This window comes from Copadichromis virginalis, linkage group LG19 (assembly GCF_057382275.1).
Source record: "Copadichromis virginalis isolate Kocher_CV1m ecotype Utaka linkage group LG19, C_Virginalis_male_GT1.1, whole genome shotgun sequence".
Classification (NCBI taxonomy): Eukaryota; Metazoa; Chordata; class Actinopteri; order Cichliformes; family Cichlidae; genus Copadichromis; species Copadichromis virginalis.
In genome coordinates, this window is record NC_140636.1 from 26,117,881 (window position 1) to 26,135,485 (window position 17,605).

The 17,605-nt window shown below is 37.7% G+C and overlaps 1 protein-coding gene across 1 annotated transcript; it reads left to right on the top strand.

Annotated features, from left to right (window-relative positions):
* The first annotated feature begins 9,744 nt into the window (after nt 1-9,744).
* On the top strand, nt 9,745-15,360 carry mbip (MAP3K12 binding inhibitory protein 1). The gene is made up of 9 exons (XM_085442011.1): nt 9,745-9,906; nt 10,762-10,878; nt 11,065-11,265; nt 11,807-11,903; nt 12,246-12,311; nt 12,445-12,603; nt 12,846-12,943; nt 14,874-14,912; nt 15,009-15,360. Exons 1-9 carry the CDS (start codon nt 9,787-9,789, stop codon nt 15,114-15,116), a joined length of 1,005 nt encoding a protein of 334 aa, XP_085298137.1. The 5' UTR covers nt 9,745-9,786; the 3' UTR covers nt 15,117-15,360.
* The last annotated feature ends 2,245 nt before the right edge of the window (nt 15,361-17,605 follow it).

Sequence of the window (17,605 nt, forward strand, 5' to 3'; positions counted from 1 at the left end):
ATTTTTGTGTGACTTGACCCCCAAAGCTTTTATACAGTCAATGCATGTGTCTGGGTCTTTCATCACACATGGTCTGAACCTTGCCAACTCTATGGGCCTACTGTTATTGAAGCTCTTATCTGCCTGCTGATGACTGATGTTATGCAATCACATTTTGCAGCAGCAGTAGACAAAATCTGTAGGCGGCTGGATGCATCACTTATGGAGCCTCCTCCTTATCCTACAGTGTGAAGTGCAAACATATGGGCCTGGAACGCTAGTGAGGAGAGTGCTGATTTGTTGATTAATTAAACATGCCCCCCCCCCCCCAAAAAAAAGAATTGCTCCCTAAAATCCCACATTCACAATGCCGTACCACCAAGTTCAGTGTTGAACAAGTGGAAATCTGAATCAGCCTCTTTATTCCATGAGCCCCATCTTTGCCAAATTGAATGCAGATTGAAAATAATTTTTCAGCTCTTGACTTCAGCTATTCACCACTCTGAATTGGTTTTGCTACTGTCACGTTGCCACACAAATGTAAATAAACACATTTTAGTCTTCAAATTATTGTTCAGCTAAAATTTGAGGGATATTGTCTAATGCGCAAAGAGAAATGACAGTGCTAGGTTACTGTAAATACACTGTCATTTTGAATAAATCCTCAAATCTCTGATTAATTTTGCTGTCACTTTCACCGCATTTTCCAGAGAATAATTTCAAGATTTTTTTAACATGCAATAACCAGCACAACTACTAATACATGTAAGTGCACCTCCAGCCATGCCAAAAAATGAGGCCGTTATAATGATTTTATTAAATGCATTATACTTAAAATGCTTAATATATGTACATATCAATGTCTGCCACAAACTCTTTAGCACTCACCTATTCTTGTGGTTTCCCAGTACAGGACCAGTGCCTGCTGTGTTTTGGCAGGAAATCAATACAGGGAGAAAATCTGTTCTAATCATCTGTACATTTACCATCACAATCAACAATCAAAGCCAAGACCTGAATCTTTATTTGTAGGCCTGAACTGAACAATTTTCCCACTGTGAAAGGCAAGCTAAATTAGAACCCTTGGTTCCTGTTAGTAGCTCTTAATGGCTCTGATTTGTGAACTGCTAAATGAGGTTATGTAAATTGATCCTGAATGTAGGCAGAGGCCCCCAGGTGACAGGTGCAGTCAGCTGAAGGTGGGGGCAGGGATGGTGTCATGCAATGGGGAATGGGGGGAGTAATATGCTAGGATGTATTTACAGGCCCGCAGGGAGACAGAGTTGCAGACTGCGATTAGGTGCATTACCTGGGAACTGAGTGAAAAGTAACACATTTTTAGTTGGGTTTCTTTTCAGCGTTACAGAATTATTTTGTCACTGCTCTTTCAATTCCTAGCAGGATCAATCCAAACAAGTAATAACAATGAAAAGATGCAAAGTATATTTCTTTAATAAAAAGTACTTGTTTACTTTTCCATTTCACTTTCACTGCATTTTAGATACAAATTTTAATTTACTATATATGTGTTCCCTCTAAGCTGTGCGCGTGAGCAATCGCGCACTGCTGACACGGTCTCCCCACACAGAAAATCTGCACTGCGCACAAAAAAAAATCCAGACTGAATTGGAATAAAAGTAAAAACATGTATTTATTTTATTTATTTTGCTCATCCAAAACACAAAAAATTAGTGTGTTGTTTTAACCGAGCCCATGCTCTTTATGTATCATTTCTATATTGGAACCAACTTTGTACAAAAAAAACAACCTTTCTTTGAAGTATCCACAAAAGCAAACAACATATAAATATTTATGGAATAACACTTCCTATAATTTAGTAATAAGCCAGCCACTTCATTAGTTACCCTGTGACCGATATATCAGTTTTGCCCCCCTTCGCTTTCAGAACTTCCTTAATTCTTCATGGCAGACTCAGCAAGGAGGATTTTGGTACATGGTAGCATCACATAGTTGTTGTAGATTTCAGCTGTTCATTCACAATGCAAATGTCCTGTTCTACCGCATCCTAAAGGTGCTCTACTGGATTGAAATGTGGTAACTGTTGAGGCCATTTGAGTACAGTAAATTCATTCTCATGTTCAAGAAACAACTTTAACATGATTAGAGTTTTCTGACATGGTGCATTATCCTGCTGGAATTAGCCATTTGAGGATGGGCACACTGTGCTCATGAAGGGATGAGCATGGTCAGCAACAATACTCAGGTAGGCTGCAGTGTTTAAACAATATTCAGTTGGTGCTAAAGGGCCCAAAGTGTACCAGAAAAATATCTGCCACACAATTACACCACCAGCAGCAGCCTGAACTGGTGATATTGATAGCAGAATGGATCTAAGCTTTCATGTTGTTTACAACTCTACCTTCCAAATGTTGCAAAAATTAAGACTCATGAGGCCAGGTTGTATTTTTCCAGTCTTCTTTTGTGCAATTTTTTGAGCATTATGTGGATTTTACCATCATTTTCCTGTTCTGAGAGGAGTGGAACACAGTGTGTTCTTCTGCTGTAGCCCATCTGATTCAACGTTGAATGTGTGCATTCAGAGCTGCTCTTCTGCATAGCTTGTTTGGTTGCATAGGAATCTGGCCATTCTACAGTGACATCAACAAGGCATTTCACCCTTTTAATTGCTGCCCACTAGATATTTTTCACTTTTTTGGACCATTATCTCTAAGCCCTAGAGATAAAAACCCATTCACCCATATTAGCTCCATCCCATTCAGTTAAAACTTTACAATGGTACATAAGAAGTAGGTCTATTAGAAAAAATATTCAAAATGACTTAAAAAACCACACTGGTGGTTTTATTGAGATGAATAATGAATCCTGTTACATTTGAAACATTTGTACTATATGTACATTTTGATTAAGAGGTCTAGTTTTGTACTTGTACTTGAGAATTGGAATACTTTTTCCACCAGCTGTACATGCAGGGCTTCTACTAAAATTGCTGGTGATGCTCAGAAACATTGTGCATCCCCACTACAACATCACTTTCCTTTACGCTTTCTCTATCATTATTCATGACAGATATCTCATGTTAAGTGTTAAGGCACACACGAATATGATTCGGACACGTTTCCATAGCTCTAACCGAAGACATAATAACAAGGGAACTATCTACATACAGCCTCTCAGGGAAAGACTGCTGAGTGATTGAAGCACTCTGACTCACCGCTCTTCACTTCAGCCATTTAGGCTCTGCTGACTACTGTCTCAGCTGCGTTAAGGACAATGTAGGTGGACTAAGTTGCCACTGGTGACTTGGTCAGACTTTTATAAGTATGAAACCCAACCAGTAGTGAAATGTAATTGGCTGCATTTACTTAAGTACAGTACTGGTGCAATTTTATATTCCACTACATACATTTCACAGCTGTAGTCATAGCTGTAGCTTTCATTGTGACTGTAATAGTTAGTGACTATATATTGCCAGACTATAATACATATTCTTAAATTGCATCTGTTTAGAAACTGCTAGTGAAGTAACAGTCTCTGTAGGTTCATTACTACAAATAACTACTGCAAGAGTAATTCATTAATTGAATGAATGAAAGAAATGCTCTTCATTAACCAAACATCTCCTTGTTACTAGACTAAAACTAATTTGAAAACTAAAATGGAAAATACAACTGGATTGTGTGTTATCCTCCAGGTCTATACTCTCTTTTTTTTTTATCTAAAATGGCAACTTCATCATGGGTTCACGGATGAACTTCACTCAAAACTCCTGTTTTATCCATAATCTTAATTTTGTTCACTAGATTCCAGTTTTCTCATGTTTACTCCTCTCCACATGCAGAAGTTAGTCATGGAGTTCCTGAAGGATCTATGGTAGAGCCAATACTTTTCACATTACCCAAAAATTTACTTTTACCTGTAAATCAGACCAAGTAAATCGATTGAACTATAAGAACATTGTGAATTGTAAACTTTTTAATTTCTAAATCAAGAAGTGTTTTGTTTTTAAGACCTTGCAAACAGTTACTCTGGTTGGCATTACCATGGCATCTGTTTTTATTGTGATATTTATGAGCAGAACATTTCATTAAATATTGTATATTATTTAAAAAATATATCCTTAGGCCTTATACCTTGTCAAAGTTAGGACTATCCTCTGTCAGAGTGATGCTGAAAAGTAGTCTACACATGTATTACTTCCCTATTCTAATTCCTCATCAGAATAACCCCATAAAAGCCTGGCAGTGATCCAAAATCAGTACTGATCAGAACTAGCAATAAAGATCACATTCATCTTCCGGAAATAAAAATAAAATTAATTCCCTTAATGACTAAGCTTCATTGTGTTTTTAAACTGATCCCCTGTTGAACCAGGTTTGATTTAAGAGTCAGAAACCCTTTCTACTTTTGAAGCAAAGCTTAGAGCTACTGGCAGCTCCTAACTATGCTGCTACAAGAGCCAGTTCCTGGTTGACCTCCATCATCCAGTACTGCTGCTCTCATTTAATTAACTTTTTATTCTCTCTGTTTTCTCACTATCTCTGTGCCTTTTTAAGTCTGGCTCTCTATCTGAATATTTCTGATCTAAGCTTACTGGCTCACCAAGGCTTGGTGGTTATTTTCTGTTTTTCAATACTGATATTTTCTCCACTCATCCTATTCATTAGAGGCAGCCTTCCCTGGATTTGGTCATGCAACAGGTTTCTTCTTGTTAGAGGAGTTCTTCCTCTGCACTGTCACCAAATGCTTGCTCAGCTGGAATCATTAAGTTTCACTGGATAAACTACCATGAAACAACTTCTATTGTGTTCTGATAAAGCTGTTAAAAGCTACATTTAAAAAAAAGAAGGTAAAACCATATATGAACACTGATGAAACACTAGACCTCTTGAATTGCTCCATAACATTCAAATTGACCTGTATTAAGCTGATTAAGCAAACGCACAGGAAAGAGCTTGAGTGCTGGTATAGACTTACATCTTTCTCTTGTGATTGTAGACTAAATGTGGCAGAAACAGCAGTGCACAGCAGTAAAAGCCAGTTAATAACTTCATGAGGATCCTTAACACTTTGTCCATATTATTAATGCTCTTCACAATCAGAAGTGGCTTAAAGCAATAACTTACCTCCCTGTCCCTTGTGGCTAACTTTTAGTTGAGGCTGCATCCCATTGCATTGCTAACTCACAATGAATTATGAAGAGCTGGGTTTCCCTTAGTGTAAGCAGGAAAAAGATTCTGAATAATTCCTGTAGCTGCTTCCAAGTAAAGATGTTTTTCCCGTTCTCTTGCCTAGTGTGTGCTGCAAGGTACTGTTTTGGGGCCTTTTCTTTTTTTCTTATATCTAGTCCCTTTTCAGCATAATTTAAGATTTCTTATCACTCTATGCAGATGACATCTTGTTATATATCTGTTTCAAGCTTCAAGCTGTTTCTAAGTTAAATAGTTGCCTAGTTGGTTAGATTTTATTATCAGTTGGATGACTGAAAATTTTCCAGGAGAAAATGAAAGTCCTTTTTTGTGCCCTGAACACATTTCTGATGGAAATTGTAGTTACACTTGCTATTTGCCAAAATGTCTATAGAACACTTTGATTCAGCTTTAACTTTGCTAATGTGAAATATCTGGTTCACGCTTGCTTTTATCACTGAAGAAATATTGCTAAGCTGAGCTCCACTGTGTCATACTCTGATTTAGTCATGTCTTTATTTCATCACATCTGGATTATTCATATTCATTGTTTACATGTCTTAACAAAACCTCTTTCGAACATTTGCAGGTGGTTCAGAATGCTGCCACGAAACTTTTGAATAAGTCTTCCAAGTCACTCGCCTCCCACCTGTCACTATTGCTAATTTAGTTCCACTAGCTCCCAGTTAACTTGAGAGTCTGCTTTAAGATTTTGCACATCAGTGAGGCTTTGCATGCATACTTCTCCTGCAGGTCCCTGGGGTCATGTGATCAGGATCTGCTAGCTGTGCAGCACACAAGACAAAAAAAACTAAGGAGACAGAGCTTTCATGACAGTGCTTTCAAGCTCCTTTTGAGCTCGAGATCTGTGGACTACATGTTTTTATGTTTTATTATTTTCATTGTGAAGTATTTTGTGATATTTATCTTGAAAAGTGCTATACAAATAAAAAAAAATTGAATTTACTAATTTCCTATTTTTGTTGCCAGTAATGGTAATTGACTTGCATTCTAAACTATGTCACTAATCATAAACTTAAACCCGATAAACATGGTACTATTGTCAATAGTTGATACTGTATCACCAGCCCGAACATGTTGGTATCACACAATTCTAGGTCCTGGGGTGAGTGGGAATAGAGGCAGGGAACATCCTCGGCAGGTCACCACTCCATCACAGGGTCAGCAGAGAGACAGACAACCACACACTCTTACATCCACACCAATTAACAAGTAAAGCTTGGGACGGTGGGAGGATTCCTAAGCACCTAAAAGCAAAGTCTAATGACTAGTTGTCTAGTGTAAAGAATAAAAAAATGTATTTGTGTTTAAAAAAAGTGTTTCTATCAACTGAATAGTTTTATTCTCCAAAATATAATAGCATTATTTCTTTGTATAAGCCATCACGTGTAAAAGTCCATATAATTATATATGTATAAATGCTTGTATATAGATATAGATTTACAACAGTTTAAGAACTAGTAGGAGCCCAAATAAACCTTTTTCTGGGACAATAGCGTTAGTATAGGGAGACAAGCGAGGATGTGTGGCAGTGTAACAATGAGAAACAACAGCAAATAGAAAGAGAACTGCAGTTGATGGGTCTACCAAACAAAGCAGTTCTTCCCCTGTTACACTTCATAGGGAGGATTAGGAGTTCAGTGGGAATCTGTGACCAAGTGGACAAAAGTGGCAGCCCAGAGATTTCCACTATATGAGTGGACATAGAAGACAACAGTACATAAACATTTTACCTTTACAGTTCATGCACATGTAAATACTGCTTATGTTTGCATGCATCTTCAGAACTGAGAATTCCAAAAGTGTTGCAAGTAATGTGCCAAAGCAGTTCAGAAAAAATCTGTAAAAAGCTACTGAAGTCACTCTCAAATCCAGCACCATGACTAGTCTTTTTTTTAAAAACATTTTTTCTGCAAAATTTACATTTGTTTCCACGTATATCTTTTTATTACTTAAAAGCAGTACGTAATGAGCTGATCTGTGGGAAGCTTGGTCCCAAACTCACAAGAAAGGAATACTTTTAATTATTCCTCTCTGGGGGAAATGAGACAAAACCTTCTTACTGCAATCCACTTCGCTCTTTACATTGTGCTGCCTCTTTCTCCTGATCCTCATGTCTGGCCTTTACTCCGTCTCATGCTCTGTCAACATAATCTGCCACCGTGCAGCAGACAGGCTCAAAAGCGGACCTTTTTACTTTCCTGCAGGTGGCTGATGTGACTGAGGCAAGAGGCAGCAACAATCCCTCTTCACTCACTTCCCTCTAACACTAGGACCACCTTATTTCCTGTATAGCACAAATTCCCTCTGCCTGCCAAGAACACATTCTTGTAAAGCAAAGAAAAAAAATCTTATTAAGTTGCACAAAGAACCATTAAGGTATCCTTGTAACACTTTTCAGCAATTCTCTATAATGGCTTTAGCATTTACAAGCAGTGCATAAATACTTAATAAATGGTTATAAATTGTAATGTTATGTTAGGAATCTACAATTAATATGATTTAATAACAGCAAGAAAAACCAGAGGTCAAATCATTCTCTGGAAACAAGTTAGCGCATTTAAATCAGTTTGCTGTACCTTACTTTCAGCCAATTAGATAAATACAGTACTACTTATGTTGATGCATCAGTAATAATGACCCCACGGTGTAAGCCAACAATGACTAAGGCCGTTGTGCATGAACTTTTACTTGTAAAGGAATATTTTTAGGCTGTAGCACTTGTAAATACTTTTTCAACCACTGGTTTTTTTAATCCTCTAAAATTGTTTTTAAGATGTAGGAACATATTAGAGGAAAAGGTGACATTTAAAGATTGTGAATATCTGTAATACTTAGTTTTGGTTTCAAAATGTAAATATAGCTAAATATAAAAACATTGAGCTCAAGTAGGCTATCATGTTTTTTTTAATGGCTCATATAAATGCCTTAAATCACAACTCTTCCCCGTTAGAAGAATAAACAGCTCTTTGGTCTGAAGCCAGCCAAATTAAATGAGCAGTTTTTTAATTTCTGAGCGCCTTGCTGTGTGGGAACATTCAGCAATAGCTCAGCATGTCAAACCATGTCAAGTGTTACAGTTCCTTCCTGTTTTGGGGGGGAAAATATCACCTCAGAGATGAATTAAAGTAAAAAGGCTTGTCTTCAGACCCCTTCCTAAAATGATTAACCCTCCTAAAGAGCATTATTGAGTTCTGAGTGGTTGTGCCTTCTCTTTGCCTGTAATTGTTCTTTTTCTGTTGTTTCCTTCATCAGTCTCTCTCCTCATTATATGAAAAGAAGGGGAAAATGTCTGAATAGAGGAGGGAGATTTTCCCACAGTCACTCAACACAAAAAAATACGCCATTGTAACCAGGTTCCCATCCCAATGCCCTGCTGCACAGTCCACTGCGGTCAGAGGGACAATATCTTTATAATTGAGTGACCATTCTTTCGCCTGTTTGAAAAGTAAGTGACTGAGAATACAGTTAACGGCACATTTGAGTGAGTTCAGTAGACGGGGAGCCTGCTTTGTATATATCACAGTGTTTTAAAATAAACGTAATAAAAATTGCAGGTCATACAAATATATAAGAACTGGCATTCTAAACATATAGTGAAAATAAAATTTGACAGATAAACATGCCATAAGACGACAGAGAATAAATGATTTAAAACATGCTTTAAAAGGCGTTAAAAGAGAAAGTTCAGAGACTGGACATCTTTGGGCATTTAATAATATGCTCCAGATGTGGCACTACTTACAGGCTTGTTTTCAGGTAGAGAACACAAGTCATAAAATTATTTTATTAATATTAAAATAATACTTGATTGTTAATAGAACTGTCTACCAGTGTATGACATTACAACATTAGCTTAACTTGACTAGAGGCAACAATAAAATGTTGCTTGACTGCTAATAGATTACTGTATAAAACCACAGGGTCACTAATGCATGAAGAGGGCTTTTATATTTGATGATAGTCATTAATAGGCATATTTAGTTTGGATTTTATGGGAACAGACTGAAGAGAAGTAGAAACAATTGGGTAAAAGATGAAATGTGCATGAAATGTTTGGAAATAAAGCTATAAAACAGGTTTTTCAAAGTTTTATAAAATCAGTTTTCCTATACAGTATATATAGAGATGATCTTACCCACCCTGTGTCGAAGAACAGTTCAAAGATTTTTAAATTTCACATTTTATAACTTTATTTGTTTTTTTATGCTGTTTGTTTTTTCAATTTGCTATCATGGAGCCTGATAATATCTAAGTATCTAACATCTATATCTACAGAAAACTGATATATACTTAATTGTAATTGCAGTTTTAAAAGTTGATCCTTGACTTTAAGAATTATGTAAACAATTTCCTTTCAATCTGTTAAAAGACTGAAAAAGAGAAATGCCTTAAAGCTTTCAGAAATACTTGCACAATAAAACCCAGTAAAAATAGTGAATTTAATTTAAGCATTTATTATTACTAGTATTTTAGCAGTAATATCAATATTCTCACAACTACGGTTGTGTGCGTGTACGCATGCGTGTGTGGAGCCTCGACTTCGTTAAGCGCGCACACGCAGAAGCCTGCACTCGAACCAATCAGCGCACAGTATTCTTCGGCTTGTCGAACAGCAATGGCGGAGGCAATGAAGCTAAGTAGAAATCATGCTCCTCCCAGTGACTCCAGTAAAATGTCCAGCTATACAGACTGTATGGATTCGTTACTGCAACTGCTAGCAGACTTCGGGGAAGAGGTTTGTTTGGATTGTTTAAGCTGCCTTGTTTCGGACATCGCTCCTTTCAGTCCGGGGTGTTAGCTGGCTGCATGCTAATGTTTTTAGCAATGTGGTGTTAGCAGGGCTGCTTAGCGGACCCACACTGTTCATTCATTGTCACTCACACAGCGCTGTGGTGCTTTTTTTTGACAAGTAGGTTGTTGCAAAGTAACTGTGCTTTAAATGGTTCAGTGTTGTTTTGAAAGTAATTTAAGATACAAGATCGAGCTTGTGCCTTGACTGGGCTTAACTAGGCATTCTGTTTCATCAGTAACAGCAATGTTTCATGTCATTATCCCTGTTGCCGTGCTTCTCGTATTGGATTGAATACACATCTAAATAAACCTCTTTATTCCATACATGCAGTAAATGATCTCAAGCCCTGCTATTTGTGTGGTAAAGCACAAATAAAATATGCATTGAATAAAAAATAAAACCATCGCCTTTCACCCGCTTTATGAATCTATAGAAGTTCATTATTTTCCTAAGTCTGGGATAATCTTATTTTTAATTATGTATTGATTGACCACCATTGCAATAATCAGCCAAATATATTAATTTTACAGTGACAAAAAACAGCTGAAAACAAGAGGAAAATAATCCTTTATTTTACATTAAATTGAAGCTGATACCACCAAATGCTTTTTCTTGAACAGTAACAAATCAATAATAATTACCCAGTTAATTATCAAAAATAGTTTATGTACTTTCACATCAATCAATTGTAACTTGCATATATGAGACAAATGTATATATATTGTCCTGTTGGCATGCAATTGCATGTTAAATGCTGATTCACAGTAACATCCATACGTTGTCTTTCCTGAAATTAAGCTGAAATTTGGGGATGCTGCTTTGAAAATAGATGTCAACCCCAGCGCTGTGAATCTTCAATCATCTCCACCTGCTCATGTTTACAGCTCATTACAAGGACATATCGCTAAATTACAGGTAAAAACTTTAGAGGATTTTCAAGAGCTGACATAGATTATTATGCAGCTTTTTATTGTGTTATCATTGCAAGGAAATAAAAGTAGATTCGAATTAACAATATCTGAATTTTAAATTTTCGATTATTCTTCAGAGCTTTAAATAATTACATCTAATATTCTTCTTTCTGGCCTGCTGTTTATTTAGGCTGTTTCAGAAAGCCTAAAGGCGTTGTTGGATGCTGATGCATCCTCTTTAAAGAACACATCAGAAGATGCTGTCATCTCATCTTCAAGCAGTGCACAGACGGCCACGCAGTCTGAGCACCATTCGCACAGCTCCGGGGCTACAGAGAGCAAGACGGCGGCTGATGATGTCATGGTTCAGATCCGAGCTGGGAAGTCAGAGGTTGGTCGCTGTCAGCAGATCTGTCAGCTGTTCTGGCAGTGAAATTTTAGAGCCCTCTTTACACTCTGTCAAGCAAATGAATAATCATAAGTAATTGCTCCAGAGGATGTGCACATGACGTGCCGCAGCAAAGCAAATGCTTGATGGAGACCTGATAAGCTGAGTTCGGTAGAGAATAAGGGGTCCTTTAGTGCTGCGGTGGGGTAGAACAGACCACATTGCTGGAGGGTTTTGAGAGAGGGCCAGGTCCTTGATGGATTATGAAGTGGATGCTCATTACTCTGAGATTGCATGTGGATGAAGGACAAGAGGCCCCATTCTGTTGTGCATTTATTTTGGTAGCCAAGCAAACAGTATTCATATTCCATCATGTGATGATGGCAAGCAGTTCAACTTTTTTGGCTACCTGGAAATTTCTGAAATGTAAATTGCCGCACCCTATTTGTCCCACATCATTATCGTTAAATAGTCAAAAACATAGCATTCTTGCCACCTCATCAATCCATTGTATCTTATTATGTTGTCTTCATTGTAACCCTAGATTGAGCGAAGAATATCTGCATTTATGGAACGCAAACAGATGGAGATCAATGAAAACAATGTACGCGAGTTTTGCAACGTGATCGACTGCAATCAGGGTGAGAATGGGAGAGAGGTGGGGGGGTGGAGAGGGTGCCTGCACACAGATTGCCAATGTTTGGGAGAGAGCTGATTTCCACAGGCGAGAGGTCAGGCTGAACTGCTCCAAGAGTGGGGCTGAAGTAGCTAACACACTCGGCCTCAAAACACAACCCGCTTAGTCCAGAAAAACACGAGACAGAAGAACCTTTTTTAAATTCAAAGCCTGTGTGAGACACCAGTAACAGAAATCAGGAGTAGTTGTTATTCAGGTGTGATATACATATACAGCTTTTGGTAATCATGTTTAATTGCATTTGGTAATTCTAATTGCAATTTATATTAAATGTGATCATCTGTAGAAAACAGCTGTGCCAGAACAGATGCCGTATTCACTCCTTACCCGGGTTTTAAAAGCCACGTAAAAGGTAAGAAAATGTCAGAATTTTTAACAGCTTTTTTTTTAAACTATCATTTGTGTAATCAAACTAAAACATGTTGTTTACTAGAATCTGTTTAGGACCGAGTTGTATCTTCTGTGTTTGTTTCTTGGCTGGGCAGTCACACGAGTGGTAAACACTTACGGACCCCAGACCCGTAGTGGGGGAGACCAAGCAGAGGCTGGGGATAAACAGAGGGGGCCATTGACGAGAGACTGTGGAAATGCAGCCATAGAGGAACGACTCAACAACATCGAAGCTCACCTCAAACTTGCAGCAGGTGAGAGACAGGAAGTTATTGTGAGGCTCAAATGATCTTTGTCTTGTATATAACATTGTACAATATATTTAACTCAGCAATTACATGACACCTTTTATTGGCACTGTATTTTTTACTTATAGTAAGCCTTTATTTATAAACTGATCTATTATTTGGTTTATCTGTTGTTATCAGTCATTCTTTGTTTGCTCCTACTCTAAATTTCAATTTTCAAACTGTTCAACAAGTGTTTTACTCCTCAGTGGGTCCAGTTCCATTGAGTGTCTACCAGCGACTCAAGAAGTTGGAGGATCGTATACTCGAGTTGGAGGGACTCTCGCCTGAGTACTTTCAATCCACAGTGAGTCCTCTGGCTTCAAAATACAAATACAGATACATCAAAGGCGTTAATAGTTATTTATGGCAGAGGTCATGCATGTTTGAAAGAGGAATGAGAATTTATTTTAAGGCACTGAATGTAGTTTAATTGCCATATGTCTTAATGAAATTCTACGAGTTGCACAATTTGTGTCAGTTTTAAGCCAGTTTATTTCCAGCTATTGCCAGCCTGTCTGCTGCGATTCATACAGTAAGCAGGTGCTGCATTTCACCTGAGGAGCCTGACTGAAAGAAACTAACCATGAAGGCAAACCTCACTGTTCACACAAAAGACTCTCTGGGCCCTCGTGAGACTGAAGTTTACAGGCGTGTTAATGTGGAGCATATAAATCATGCGTCCTGCTCTGATTAGAGTTTTAGTGTGTGTATGTGTGGGGTTCCCCCCCCCCCCCCCCAAACCTGTTGTCAGTGATTTTTTTTTTCCCTTATTCAAGTCATAGTAATCATAGAGAATTTGGAAATTGTTGAACACGACAGTCTGCTCCTTCTCCATTTTGTTTTGAAGTGCTTTTATGTTGTCGCATTGGAACTGAAAACAACTTTGCTTCCATTTCCAAATGGAATTGCAACTAGTTTGCACTTCTTAATGACTTTTGAGTATTGAGGCTCTGGTTGTGATCAGGATGCTAGTTTGAGGTTCAATTCACGACAGATGGCACCCTTTTCGTATCGGAGAAAGACAAAAGATCCATACTGCATTGGTAAGAAGGCTTTAGTTTAGTTAGAATTTTGGTTTCTCCATTTTGCGCACTGTCAGCTCAGTTGTGTATGATGCCTAAATTGGCATGGAGAGTATTGGTTTGCTGTAGGAAAAATCATTTCAGAGTGATATCTACTTACTGAAAGGAGTTTGTGGGTTATGAGAATGGAATTTCTTCTGTTATGCTTTGATACTTCAACACGTTTCACTCTTCAAGTAACACTTAAGCTGATTTAAATCAGAACTGCAGTGCCTTTGGTTAGATTTACGTAAACGTTTAGGTGAGGGCAGACGGATGAATCTCAGAATTGACAACTGTTCATTGCTATTGAGATGACGCTGACTCAAAAGATGACAGTAGGTAATTTATTGGTCTTTCTATTCAACCTGTCAGACATCAGCAGTCACACAGACTCTGATTTCCCAAGCTGAAGGAGTCTGTCCAGTGTGTTAGTTATCTAAGTGTACTTGAGATGCTACATGTCTCTTCATCCTGGTATTTCTCAGCACAGCATGCTGCTTCTGTGAGTATGCTGCTCTCCATCTGCTTTTGACTCACTGCATGTTTGTGTGAGCTGAGCAAGAGTTGTTGAGTGTCTTTGAATAAACTGATGAGGATGGGGGTCTTTTATATTCCAAGTTCGCCCCCGCCCCTCCAACCCAGCCCTCCCTTTTTTTGCATTAGTTTGGTGTTTTCCAAAAAGCTGTACACAGTTGGCCCATGATTCCAGGGACAGCGTTTAAATGCTGATTATTAATGGAGGCTTCCTAACAAAATTAGACAGCAACATATCAATAAAAAATTTGACCGTGTTTGAAAATTAGAACTAAAGGTACAGAAGCTTACACAGTCTCACATACATGAAGTTTTCTATTCATTTTTGATGGTCTTGTTAGGTGAGGCCACCTTTATCTGTCTCCCAGTGTTTATTGTTTACCTATTTATTGTAAAAGCATCCAATAAGGACACAAAAATGTTTTAGATTAAAATGGAGCTTTTCCTTATCCTCGGCTTTGTGTATTCCCCTTTTCTACTGCGTTGTATTCCTTTCTGGGATAATACTTTTTTCTGTCCTTGAGAGGGCAAAGTAGGAAGGAGCACAGATGAGCACCTCAGTATGCTTCTCAAAGCTTGTTTAAAAATTGCCCTAATTAAGAAGGTCTTATGTGTATTTGTGTGCTTGTTTTGTAGAGTCACCTGCACAAACGACAAAAGACGTCCTCTGCTCAGGTTTGTTGTGTTTCCTTTCCTCTCGCAGTACTTTGTAAGTGGAGGTTAACCTATATTAAGTGAGCTGATCATTTTTTTTCTTTCTTTGTCCTTCAGTCCTGCAGCCTGACAGAGCTGGATGAGAAGATAAGCGCAGTGAAAGCAGCTCTGCTGAAGAGGGCGACTGAGTTTGGGCCTGAATTTGGAACAGATTGTACATTGTGATATATTCATAAGCACAAACAAATACTCGAGTTCAGTTGCTCAAGCATTCACAGTGTGTCATCATTTTCTTTTCCTCCAACTCTCAGCTACTCATTAGCAGCATTCTCATCGTCTGTGTCATTAAAAACTCCCAAAAACTCTTCATATGACATTTGATGATATTGGATGGAAATCATGTACTGCTATAACAGTTAAATGAAATGTAAATTTTCTGTAAATAAATCTATATTTTCCTCCATGAAAACCCTGACTCGTGGTTTAATCACAGCTATTACTATATTAGTTAAATCTAAAATTTAAGCTAAATGCAGTTTGTGACTTTTATAGGTAGAAATTAGTAGTGCAAATAATATTAATCAGATTGATCAAAAAACATTTTCACTGTGAATAATTTGTTCTGTAAATGAAACCAAATGTCAACATAGTATCCAGCCTTATACTCAGTGTATTTTTGCTTGTATTATAACTTTATGAATAATCAGTGGTTTTTAAATTTCAGCTCAAATAGATAACACATAACCTAAAATACTCTTTTAAATTTAACATTATAGAATGCATGTATATTGGATCTTTGACATTTTCATTTTCACACCCTAATGATAGGAAGGCAAGTGTGTGCGTTTATGCATGACAGTGTGTGTGTGTGTGTGTGTCTAGTCGAGATGAATCAGAGAAAGGAGGGAGAGTGCACCTGATTTATCTGCCTGACTGCTGTGTGACGATGATCACCCCTAATGGTTGTCATTATAACAAATGACCTGATTACTGCAACTCTGTTTGGGAAACATATTGGAGACCCAACAAACCAGCATTAAATGGGATGCTGCTGCGTTTGACACTGTGACATGTTCATAAAAGGCTTTTGCATAGAGCTTTAACTTCGCTAGTGAGTGAAGCTGTAATTATGATTTCTTTTTTTCCAGCTATCAGCAAATCTGAAGGGCTGTTGCTTTATCTTGAAACTGCTTCAGTAGAAGAGGATGTATATAGAAGCTTAAGAAAAATACTAACACAAGTATTTGTTACACAGATTTCTGCATTTAAAGTCGTATTTTTGAGCAGCAAATTTATCAAAAGGAAAAAAAATACTTAACTTTTACCCCCATAAGTATTAATTGGTATTAGAAATGGCACTGTTTTTAACACACTACGGCCACAGTTGGTCGAGATGATAATCTGCAAACTTTAAATATTTATAAGGAAAATTTGACTTTAGAAGAACTCGCATCAATTCAGAGATACTTAAAACATGCTTCTTCTTTTTTCTCGTGCCAAAAACATCAGGAATCACTGGTTTCTGAAACGTTATACTGCTATACTTTATATTTTATTTTTAAATAAGAGTTCACCACATAACTTGAAAAAGTTATTTTGTCATGTAGATAAATCATCTGTTGCCTGTCATTGTGTGTTATAATAAATTTGTGTTTATTAAGTATACGTAATATGTTTCCATCGAGGAAGGGGCATTGTATATTATCTTGGAGAGTTGATGTCATGAAATAAATAAATAAATGTAAGTACTAACAAGACCTGTCCATTAAATGTAATTATATAAAATGTGCAATAATGTCCTCTTAAATTTAGTGCAAATATGAAGTGTCATAAACATTCAAATTAGCTGGGTTTTAATACTGTGAAGTGAATGAGCCCAGTTTAGAGGCGAGAAAAGCACTCAATTAATTGTTTTTAAAACGAAAACTCAACAGATTGATCGAAAACATTTTTTTAAAATTCTATATTATAATATTGTATATATGTTATAAAAACCAGCAGCTTGAATTCATGGCTAGCAGACCCAGGCACAGTCTATTTTTCAGAGCCACAGGACAGAAATTCTTCTTCTTCTAACTGAATAAAAATAGCAATGTCATTTTCAAAATAATTTTTGCAGCAGGTGTGACAAACTGACAAGTCCAGAAAAACAACTTTCTCACGTCTTGGGAAATTACTGTAACTCCCCTTCCTTTTCTCTCCAGTTGCTCTTTGTACATCTTGTCAAGATTTATTTCAGAGTTGATTGATGGAGTGACCTGAATACAACGGCAGACGTCGCATTGTGTTTTTCGGAAGATATTTCATTCTAACGCGGAAATGGGGAAATTTCTTTTCACCCCTTCTTTCAGGTGAACCCCGCTTGTTGGGGTCTGTCCATCTCTTGCTCATAGACTGGAACCTTCTAGGCAACAAGGGGCCACAATGTGCTGGGAAGGGGAGCACTTGAGCTGTGGCGATGTGGACGCGGGGAGGCCGGGGGTATTCTCATTGTTCCTCTGGAGCTTTTGTCTCAAACACAGTCCCCTTATGAGGGTTAATGAGGACAAATTGGTCTGAGTGTAACAAATGGATTATGGAGTTGGACAAAAGCTCGTATTTTGTGGGCTGCTTTCTCTGGGATCCACCCATCATCTGCCCATTGAGCCAAATACGCTATCTAGCGTCTACGTGAAGTGGCTTCCTAAATATCTCATTATCTTTATCCTGTCTGA